At 32.1% G+C, this 12,031-nt stretch overlaps 1 protein-coding gene across 1 annotated transcript in view; it reads left to right on the top strand.

The window, feature by feature from the left end:
• The window catches only part of LOC148285007 (zwei Ig domain protein zig-8-like), a 146,959-nt gene extending 136,417 nt beyond the window's left edge, over positions 1–10,542 (top strand). Inside the window, exon 5 of the mRNA XM_088231344.1 lies at positions 9,088–10,542. Coding sequence (XP_088087470.1) covers positions 9,088–9,203 — 116 coding nt within the window. The 3' untranslated portion in view covers positions 9,204–10,542. The remainder of the gene's footprint in view (positions 1–9,087) is intronic.
• The last annotated feature ends 1,489 nt before the right edge of the window (positions 10,543–12,031 follow it).

The following is a 12,031-nucleotide window of genomic DNA, read 5'->3' as shown; positions in this document are numbered from 1 at the left end:
GAAGGCACCTACACATTCGAACCTACCCTCATACCCATACACCACACACACGCACCCTCACTCACCAAAACCAAACTCTACCCTATACCATGTAATTATTTTTAGCGTTTTTTGTGTTTTCTTTTTCTGACTTTCAACACTTTCATGGCTTTATTTTACGTTTTTACATAATGTTGTATACATTTGTAATGCTGTTGTTTTCCCCAATAAACGAAATAAAAACATTTAAAAAAATAAGTTCCTTCAGCCGACGTTTTCGACATGGTCAAAGGCTTGTCCTGCCTGTGCAAGTTCATAGTAAATGACAATAGTAAATAGACAATAATTTAACGTAGTAATGTAGAAAGCAACAGATCCACAATTTTGACAAAATTAGAAATTGGTTCAGAGTAATAACTCTCTATAGAAGCTCTTTAAGCTGTAGTCTGGTAAAACGCACGAAAAACGAGGAAATCACAAGATTTTGCCATTTGATGAATCTCAATGAACAAATTTTTATTTAAATCGCGCAGCAATAATAAAAATATAAAAACAGTAATTTTTAAAGGTATTTTTATTAAAAAATATACTTAAAAGTTTTATGTAACTAAAAGATAATTACTTATAGACCGGCAGATTACGCCATTTCAAATTTAGACTAAATCTAGGTACCTGGGTTCTTGTACCAAGATTAAGTATAAAACAATTTTTTTTTTATAATTTGAAGATTATAAATTGAACATGAAAATGGCCGAAGCAAATCTTATTTTTTTGTTTTTGAAAAGAAATACAAGCATTTTAAATCACGAAAATTTTTATCACATTTTCCTTTATTTCTACGTAAAATTATGCCTTCAGTAATACTTAAAATGTTTACTGAAATATTTTAGTTGAAAGCTTTTTTTGACAAGTTTTATTCTCTAGAAAGAAGATTATTCCGGTTGTAATATTCAATTTCTAGCAATATCTTATTTACGTTTTTATTACCTTCATACCTGCCCTTATCGGTACCGATTACATAGAACAGAAGCATTCCAAAGTTTTTCATTCCAGACCTTGTAAGGAATGAAGTAATAAGAGAACGGATACAACAAACTTCGATGACAACAGTCATTAAATGGAGGCGATACGGTTAGCTTGCCCATGTCCTGAAGATCCTAAAAGCCTTTATCACACTTGGCTACTTTACAAGTCATTCTCGACGTCCTGGACGTCCACTGCTGACAGTTTGTTGGCAGTTCATGTCAGAACTACAAAAAGTGAACCTGACTTGGAGGGATGCACGGGACCTGGCAGCCGACAGAAACGCCTGGTGGATCTTTGTGGACACAATATGTTCCAACTAGGGAGCGGACGTGGAATGGTGATGTACTATATACTGACAGAGCTTAATATATTAAATATAGATTTTAAAAAATTCAACTCAACTAATTTATTTAAAAATAACATATACATTACAAATTAAAATTCAAGACGTTCATTTTATAAAAAGACAAAAAATACATAAATAGTTTCTTGTCAAAATAGTATTAGAATCCTGCTCCGGAAAAATCCTTTGGATACATGGAACAGATTAACATTTGAAGCGATGTTGTTTAGCATAGCAAAAACTTTTTCATCAGGCGTACGTAATCATTGGCAGGTTGATTCTGTATATCGGAATATGAAACAATCTATGCTGAGGCTATCTTAGTTATTTATCAGGAACATACAAACCAATGTTCATCATAATTTCTGAATTGTCGATCATACTGCGCAACACTCGATAGTAATGTGTAGTCAAATACACATTCCTTCTAGTCTCTAAACTGTCGTAGCCAAGCATATCCTGGAGAAACTTGGTCAGGTAGAACCAAGGTTAATACCCGCACTCTCTCGTGTAGAGATATCTCAGAAATTTATTTTGGATTTTCTCTATCATAAAAGAGTACTTCAGTTCATGTGGCCCCCAAATCATCGAGCCACTCTCGAGTCTACTTCACACCAAGGAGATGTAAAGAGTTCTCCGTACGCAGGTATTTTCGAAAACCCTGGCAATTATGATGTTAGCAATTATAGGCCTATTTCAACATTATCTTGTATCCATAAAATGTTTGAAGCTATAATTGCTAGCAAAATCACCCCCATGTTTAAGAATATACTGATCGATGAACAGCATGGATTTAGATCTGCCAGATCAACCACTTTTAACCTGGTAGATTATACCCAGGTTATTGTCAAAGCACTCGAAAATGGTCAGCAGATTGACGTTCTCTATACAGATTTTTCTAAGGCATTTGACAAAGTAGATCATAAAATTCTCATGTATAAATTACATGCCTTGGGAATAAGAGATCCATTACTCTCATTTATTAAATCGTATCTAACTGGTAGGACACAAAATGTTCGGATAAATAACTATTTATCAACCAGTATTGATGTTACATCGGGTGTACCTCAGGGTGCTCATTTGGCACCCCTTCTTTTCAATTTGTTTATTAATGATGTTGCTAAATCATTCTCTTACTCTCGTTTTTGGCTCTTCGCGGACGACAACTAAATTCTCTAAATAATTCAAACTTTACAAGACTGTTTTCTTCTTCAATCAGACATTAACTCTTTTAACCGATGGTGTAAAGTCAATAAATTAGAACTAAATATTAAAAAATGCAAAATAATGTCATTTCATAGAACAAAACAACCAATTTCCTTCGAGTACCTATTAGAAAACTCCAAAATTGATGTAGTCAAGTCCATCAGAGATTTGGGAGTTGTTTTGGACTATAAACTGACATAAAACGAGCATATAGATAATACAGTAAATAAATCACTAAAATTACTTCTCTTCATTAACAGAATATCCTCTGATTTTACTAATGTCCGTATAATCAAAACTCTTTATTGCTCAACTGTTTGCCCTCTTCTAGAATATGCCTCAGTGGTCTGGTCTCCATTCTATGTCAATCGCATAAATCACATTCAATCAGTCCAACATCGCTTGCTTCGAAAAATAGCGTGGATGCTCGGACTAGAGAGAGATAATTATTCTTATGCTGAAATAGAGTCAATGTTAAATATTTCTAGTCTACAAAAACGTAGAACTAATATTGACTCTATATATATGTTCGGCATACTAAATTGTATAATCGATGTTCTATCATTACTGGGACAAGTAAAATTCAATATTCCGACTCGTAGATTGAGAAACAATGAAGTACTGTTCATCGATCAGCATAGAACAAACTATGGCCTAAATTCTCCAATGACCCGCCTTTGTCGTATTGTTAACTCAAGACAAGATCTGGACTTTTTTGGTTTAAGTTTACAACGATTTAAACGAGCACTAAATAAATAGTCCAGATCTTGTCTCGATGTCCCTTATGTTTGTCAATGCTTCTTTCTTTTTTTTTTGAAATGTTTTAAACTATTCTTTTATTGTAATATTTAAACCCTATAAATTGTATACATGGACAATGTCCGTTAATAAATAAATAAATAAATAATTATATGCCAAGTAAGTGGAAAAGCCGTGTAGGGTATTCCAATAACGAAATATATAATTTGATTACTATTGCGCATTGTCAAATTATTATTCAAAGTATTTTTTATTTAATTTTTGGTTGGTGTTATTTCGAATCCGTGTAAAACGAGGTTCCAGTGTTTTTGATATAATTTTGTATTCATACATTTATTTGAAAACCAATGAATTATGAAATGTTAACGAAGATTGAATTCGGAGATTGTCTACAGAGCTTTTAGTTTTTTACTATTAAAATTCACAATTTTATAAAAACAAAATTGATTCAATATACGAGTATGTACTATACATATTATGGAAGTGTCTATTTTCGTTAAATTTTTCTAAAAGTTTTTTAATTTGAGAGTTGGGAAACTTCCCATCGCCTAAAGTGTAGTGTAGTGGAATTTCCAGTCAAGTTGAAAACTATTAGGGGCACACTATTGAACTACAGTCAACATAATTTTCAGAAATGTCGATCTGAATGGCGTTTGCTTAGTGCAATTGAAATTCAAACGACCAAGTTATACTTAGTAATTCCCTGTACCAAAGTGACGAAGTTATTTATTTTTATGTTGGTCAGAACCTTCTCTGTCTTTAACAGCTATTCATTTAGTTTTAAAACAAAATTAATAATTATATAATGCTCACTATAATAAAATTATGAAAAAATCTAATGTACGCAATTTGATAAAAAAAGATGAATTTCAGAATATATATATGTTACGGGTAAAGATGAAAATATAAACGATTGAACCTAGTTTTGCCCGGGTAAACTCCGTAATGCCCTTAGGTTAGAATAGGTTTATTCTATTCTCCTGGGAAGTGTCGAAGGAACAAGGTCACATGGATGTCAACCGACATGATGGAGTGGCCTAGTCACTGAATTATCAGAATCATCACCGACGAATGTCTATAGAAGAGCACAAGACCATTCCAGATGGAGTGAGACTGTCCACAGACGAGCCATGCCTGGAGTTAGGCGTAATCACCATCCTCAGGCATGAGGCACGCATTGAAAAGAGAGAGAGAATAGGTTAAAATTATTATAAAAATAAAACTTTGTTATTATTGTTACACAACTTCATTATTTTACAAAAACACTATTACAATTTTGGGAGATTACTCCTCTCATTAACGGGTGATAAAAAATTAATGATACACCGATAATATTGTTCACGGTTTCATTATAGCATCAATAAAAAAAACAAATAAATCAGTAATGGAACCTGTAGTAGGGTGGTTATTCCACTTATCTAAGGTCTTGGACATATACCTTATAGGAAAAGTCGTCTAAAGTGAAGATATGGGAACATGATCCCATAGGAAAATAATGTTAATTGTAATTTAGTTCTTAAAATCAAATTATTTAGTTCAGTATCATACTGCCAAGGGAACATTGTCAATAAAGGCGAGGGGTGGCTAAATGTGTGATAATAAATTTAATTGTTTTGAGAATAACAATTTTTGTGATTTTCTATTATTTCGAGGTTGTTCATATTACTTTTATTTACTTGGTGCAGGAGTTTTAGGTTTGAAACTCATGAGCCTTATTTCATGCAGCAAAATCATATTTAGAAATAACGATACCTTATTATTATATAATGATTTAAAAAAAATCTAAAATAAAAAATGTTAAATATTAAAAGAACACATTATTGTGTAAATAATGTTATGCGTTAATTGGAAAGGCAGGGTTAATGAATACCAATTGTGATGCGGACTTTTAAGCTTTATTATAAGAATCACTTTAAAATTGCAGAGTATACGAGTGTAGCTTCCACTCTTGTTTAATATGAAATGAAAAACAAAGCGGATTAATTATTCTGTATCATTCAAACCACTTCAATTATCCACATAGACATTATTATTTCTTTTTAAAAAAATAGAAAGTTCTTATTACTCACTAAAATATTGAAATTTTCCGAACATTTCCTAAGAGTCGTAAATAACTTGCAATGCAAAAATAAAAATCAAGTTGGGGTAGTGTGGAATTTAAATCTCGAACCTTTGTCCCGTGAGTCCACAATACTAACACGGGACTAAGACCCGGTTCACAATACGTTTTAAGAACGCAAAACACCTGAAATAATGAATAACAATATTTTGAGTTTGTCCAAATTTTTGTTGACAAGGACTGGATTCAACTCCCTGTGGAGCTGCTAACATTAACATATTACAACAGAGATGAAGAACATTTAAGAGAAGGTAAAATATAAGTCTAGGCGTCTACAGGGCTTATGATCTGTCGTTGGCTGGTTTAAGTGGCCACACACTGTGTAAAGTGGCCACACAGTGTGTAAAGTGGCCACTTATACCAGCCAATGACAGGTCATAAACCTTGTTGATGCCTAGACTTCTATATAACCTTCTCTTAAATGTTATTCGTCTCGTTATCTCTTCATGATTCTTCGGTATCATTTAGAAATATTTTTCCAACTCGGGATGTTTCGAAATAACTCGGGTATTCGTTGTAAATAAGCACTGTTTAATTTAGCCACGCCGAAAGTTACCCCTGAGAAGCGCGTGCTAACGTCGCTTAACATAAACATTTCCGTTTTGACATTTCCAATTTTTAACTTTCGTACTATTTTTTTACTTTACTTTTTAACTTAAGTTTGAACATGGGCAGAATGGTGAATGTTACACAGTGTGTAAGTGGCCACTTAAACCAGCCAATGACAGGTCATAAACCTTGTTGATGCCTAGACTTCTATATAACCTTCTCTTAAACGTTATTCATCTCTGTTGTAATATGTTAATGAAATAATAAATGATTTTTAATAACATAACTACTAAGTTTTAGGAGATAAAACCATAAAAATATAGTATTTTAGTAATAAGTTCGTGTTTTATCAGTCTTGAAGATGTCTACTTAGGCGAAAGGGTTCGTCGGTCAATAAACAAAATAATAAAATTAGACCAAGAAATTTACTGGTGTTACTATCAAAATCATTAACCGTGGAGTTTTTTTTTATAAATAAGGGGTAAACAATTATTGTAGTCTTGATGATTTCCTCCACAGAAAAAATCCGATAAATGTAATATTCGTCATTTCCCTATTACGTATAGTGGTGCATAGGGTACTGAATTTCAATTGCAGCCTATCCGTATTATTTTATTTTATGGATAAATTTTACTCTCGTAATAAATATAATCGGCCTCGTAGTGTAGTGGTCAGAGCATTCGCCTAGCATGCAAGAGGTCTCGGGTTCGATTCCCGCTATGGTTGACATGAAATATAAAAAAAAAAAGTGTTTTCACACTAGAATATTTAATAGTACCTGAAGCGTAAAACTGATCGTGTTACCACCATGTGACAAAAATGATCAAGATACACTGCAATTTGTGTACCAGTGCAGTGCCCTACACACCATTAGGTGCGGAAAGGGAGTGATGATATTAATATAACTCAACTGATTATCTGCTATTACCTGATATATATCATCCGCCTCAGGACATAACATTCCTGAGTTTTGAAGAAAACAATCCGAACCAGTGAACCTAGGTTGAATTTCTTCAAATCAAATTTCACTGAAATTTCTGACTCAATAAGTAATACAGATTGGTTTTTTATTTCTCTAAACGAGGTTATTGACAAAAAATACTCCATTAAACTCTTCTAGTAAAAAATCTAATTTTCCTACATGGGTAGGGAAGCAATCGAAGCAGTCTATAATATGAACATTTGTCATAAAAGATACAAGATTTCCTTTTCCGATTATAATGAATTTAAGGAAGTGCGCTCTCGCTGTACATCTCTATCAAGAAAATGCTATGACTCTTATATTCACGAAATTGAAAACTCAGTGATTAAAAAACCAACATTTTTCTCGAATTTTGCACAGTATCTTAATAATGGCGAATCCAGACTCCTGCGTACAATGTTCCTTAATAGTAAATTTGCTGATGGATCTTAAAAAACCGCCAATTTATTAGCTGAATACTTCAAAAGCGTATTCGACGAAGAAGTATCTGATGAGAATATTCCCTCAATACATTTGGATAGCTTGCTCAATATCTTGAATTGTCACATCACAGTTAATGACCTCACTAAAAAAACTGATTTCACTAGATACCTATAAATCTGTTGGTCCAGACACCACTGGCATATTTCTAAAATCATGCGCCTCAGTATTTGCTGAACCACTAACAGATTTTATCAACTTATCACTATCCTCGGGCTTTTTTCAAAATAGAAGGAAGTTTAGTGAGAAGTTTTTGATTCCCATCTTCAAAAAGGGTGATAAAAATGACATAACCAACTATCGCCCGATTTGCATCCAGTTTACTTTCCCTTAAGTTTTCGAAAACCTTAATTGTGCCCCAACAACACGGTTTTATATTTTAACATGTGACCCTCACTCTAACTAATCTTTTCTTTTAAAAGAACTACATTATACAGAAGCGGCGTTGGGCGACCGCCCAGGGCGCCAGATATAAAGGGGCGCTGCAGGCGCCCCATTTTATCCACTCGCTCATCGAGCGAGTCCAATTTACTCGTAAATTTCCTAAATCTAGCGACAAACTCGTTATAGTGGCCCACGATGAGACTATAACTACTCCAAAAAGTCATTTGAAGTTGAATTTTTCTACAGTGGACACTACCTTAATTTCACTCCATGAAAGATTTGAAAAGTTAAATGAGTACTTAAAATCCTGGTTCAATATAAAAAAAAATCCGGAAAAACAAGACCTTCTCAAACTCTGTGGTAATTTCCAATTGAAATTAACAGTGGATTCTAAATCCGATAAAACGTATCTACGATCGACAATATCTCAATCTAGATTCACAAACCTGGCATCTTTGTCAATCGAAATTGAAATTGTGGAAAACATAAACATAAGTATGTATAAAAGAGTTCATTGAAATAAAGGCTAGAAAAGTAAAAATTTATTAGTATTTTTTTAATGAATGGTTATTTCATTATAAACCTTGCCTTTTTTCGTATGGGTTTGAAGGGGTGAAAGATAGGGGGCGCCGTAAAAATCCCGCCCAGGGCGTTGGTAGTGCTAAAACTGGCCCTAACTGGCCCTAACCAGACAATCTTAAAATTGTAAGCAGGGTGTAAACCCAAATCTTATCTAAAAATCTCCATGTTGTTGTTTGAGAAAGATTTAATTCTTGAAAACGACGTTTAATTGATAAATTTAGATTATCTTTTACATTTGCTGCTACTGCATCAATATTCTCTTGTCTACGTGCATTTCTTTGTTGTACTGGTACTTTTGTATCGTTTAAAGAAAATTCACTTTCAAATTTGTCTACAATACAACAAATAGTGAGTCGATTAACTGAATAATATCGTCCATGAATTATTCTTAAGATTCTTTCAGTATTCACGGATAAACACTGATTTTGATAAAACAATTTAATAATTGCGAAACGTTGTTGAAGCGTGTATCTTTCCACGATCAAATGGCAGACTATACTGAACACAAAAGTCATAAGGAATGTCAAACAATAATACGCAGTGTTGTCATTATAGCCATTTAAAACTGTATCATCCCTTTTGGAAGACCTTTTATATTAAATAAATAACTACGTGGGTAAAGATATGGGCGTATGAAGGTGTGAAATTATTTTATTTTAACTAATGTTTTTTTTTCAGAGAGCCTTGCCGAACTTCAGCAGGGATCGTGCAACGAAGGACCCAAATCGCTGTTCATCCTTTTGGCTGCCGCGTTAGCAGTGGCTTTCTCCTACGTGCTAGATGCCCCTAGTTGAGGGCATCTGGCAATGTAAAGCAGAAAACAAAAACTAGAAAAAAATATTTGGATCAACACAAAAGTGATAAAACAACCAAGTGAGAAAAATAACTATTTACGGTCGTCGCTGGAAACCATAAAAATCAAAAGAACGTTAAAGTTGAAAATAAAATAAAATTCCTATGTATGTACGTAAGTATATGTTCTTCTTTTAATTTGTGGTAAATTTTCTCACTTTGTAAATACATAAATTTGTATACAAAAATCGTGGTTTCTAATAATATTTTTAAAGATCAGGTTTTAATGAGTGTGATTCATCGATGAGTGAATCAATCAAGCCAAATAGGTTTAAAACTGTTTTTATTTATGAGTGTTTTTGTTTGTAAGTTTTACATTATTTTATTTGTTTAACGTGTATTTGAGGCATGTATCGAAATTATGAAAAATGTTTCGTTTGGCCCGGGCCTCCAGTGAGGGAATATTGTTTTTCATTTTTAAAAAAAATGTGAGAGAATAAATAAAGTAAATAAACAAATAACAGCTATTTTCCTAGCACCAAAAAACAAAATGATTTATAACTAAATATTTCTATACATTTTCAAATATATAATATTATAAATTATACAATTTCTTATTTTCTGGTTGCCAATTAAAAAAAACTACCGAAAAGACTTTTTTGTTACCTTTGGTGGTATTCTAATCTTCTTTACTCCCTCGAGAGTGATTAATTTAAAGATTTTTATTTTTTTAATGTGACGACACTTTTCTTCATATAATGGCCTCTCTTATGACTAAACGTCGAATGATGTTTAACATTGCTTTAAAAACAGAAATAAAACTAATACAGTTTTGTTAATTCAACCAAATTATGTGTTTTGGGTAATGCTTAAAGTCGCGATAATGTTTTAAATTAAAATCATCATGTTGATTTCACGTGTTCATATTTTTTGACGTTCAATCATCAGTGTGACCATATATGAAGCAAAATGAGTGGCACAAAAAAAATCACAAATTAAGCACTCTCAGGAGGATAGAGAAGATTCATAATTGCACCATTGGTAAAAAAAAAAAACAGGTGACAGCCTGGACATAGGTAAATCACGATAACGATGATATTTTTAAAAAATTAAAAAAAACAACGATACTTACAATAGTTAATTTAAAATAAAATTAACCTTAGTTAAAATAAATGTTTTAACACAGAATAACTGAGAATAGCTTATTTTGTACTTCTTTTAAAAAATGATTTTTGAATCAATGCTCATTTAAATAGTTTATGAATCAATTATAATGCATGAATAATTTTAAAACAGAAATGACAAAAAATATATAGAATCCGATTTATAAACGAATTCTTATTGGACCACTTTGTATATAATAGTGATCAATTATTATAAGATTAAAAAAACATATTTCACTGTAAAATAAGTATTTTCTTTTTCTTTTTTTTGTTGATCAAAAATGCCGTAAAACACTGGTAATTTTTTTGTCATACACTTTCAAATCCACTAAACATATCGTTAATTCGTTTTACCTAAGAATAAGTAAAAAAATGTTAATTGATTTACTCTGTTAAAAAACGTAGCGATTTTTTTGTATTACCATTTTTATTTCAGTGGAATGTTATATTGTAAATATTTTTTTGGTTATGTAAATGTAAATGTTTTTCGTTTATAAATAATAAATTTTATAAAGAAAATAACGATATTTTATTTTTATAACAAAGATCGAAGGATTTTTGCTTGTCGATGCAGGGAGCTCCTGTCCCAATTAGAAATGACTGAAGAAAAATGACGTTAATGCTATGATGTGTATTTATTACCCGTGTAATAAAATACAGAATTTTGTTATGAAGCGCAAAAGTAACGACAATAACAGAATATAACAGATTTGAAATGAAACATTTTAAAACTAAAATCTACTGAACTACTTCATAACTGAACTGAACACCACTGAATTACTGATGGTACCTAAAGGTGCTTCTGTTTTTGTAAAAGTTATGTCTAAAGTTTTCCACTTTACTTCCATGTGGGGAATTCGGGTCACCTTCAATTTCCCCTACCGTCAGCAATTTGACATCCGCGCTAGGTACCTAACCACTGTTATGAATAATTAGATTATTTTGTAATTTTAGTACAGAAAATGCACTATAACCTTCTGCACTGTCATAAGAAGATATAAGTTAAGCGGTCAGCGGGCATTGGTTTCTGGGTAAGTCTCACGAAATGAGAAAACGAAAATCGATTATGGGAAACCAAAATCAAATCACGCCTTATTTTGTTTGCAAACATAATAAATTAGTGTTCTGGTTAAGTAAATTTTGAAAAAAATAATGTAAAAAAAGTAATGTAATGTAATGAAAAAATATGTATCGTAAAAAAAATCATTTCAACAAAAAAGGTAAGTCAACACTAAGGTAATGAGGCATTTATGAGTGCGGAACACTCAAGTACAAGAAACAGACACTTTTTTTAAAATGAGCTATATCCTTTTCTCGCGCGAAAGTTTTTGTGTATTATGATTTGTTAGCTCAATTTGCCAAAGGCAACGTAATATTTAAAACACAATTTAATCAAATATTGCGTTGCCTTTAGCAGATTGAGGTAGCACATCAGAATACACACAAACTTTCACGTGAGAAAGAGATATACATACATATTTCCTTGGTTCATATTTATTTCTGGATTATTCGGCACCATAGGATACAACATTAGCTGAAAGCTATCAGTGTAATTATTTATGCACCTAAGAATATAAATAATTCAATAAATTGGTTTATATTTACGAATGAAACGATATATCCAAACTGATTTCACAGTTGCTGTAATTACTTACGGCATTTTTTCA

The sequence above is a fragment of the Micrasema longulum genome, unplaced genomic scaffold (genome assembly GCF_059751315.1).
Source record: "Micrasema longulum isolate JH-2025_06_02 unplaced genomic scaffold, ASM5975131v1 h1tg000069l, whole genome shotgun sequence".
NCBI classification, from domain to species: domain Eukaryota; kingdom Metazoa; phylum Arthropoda; class Insecta; order Trichoptera; family Brachycentridae; genus Micrasema; species Micrasema longulum.
Note: the sequence above shows the minus strand (reverse complement) of the source record. Positions and strands in the feature narration are given on the sequence as shown.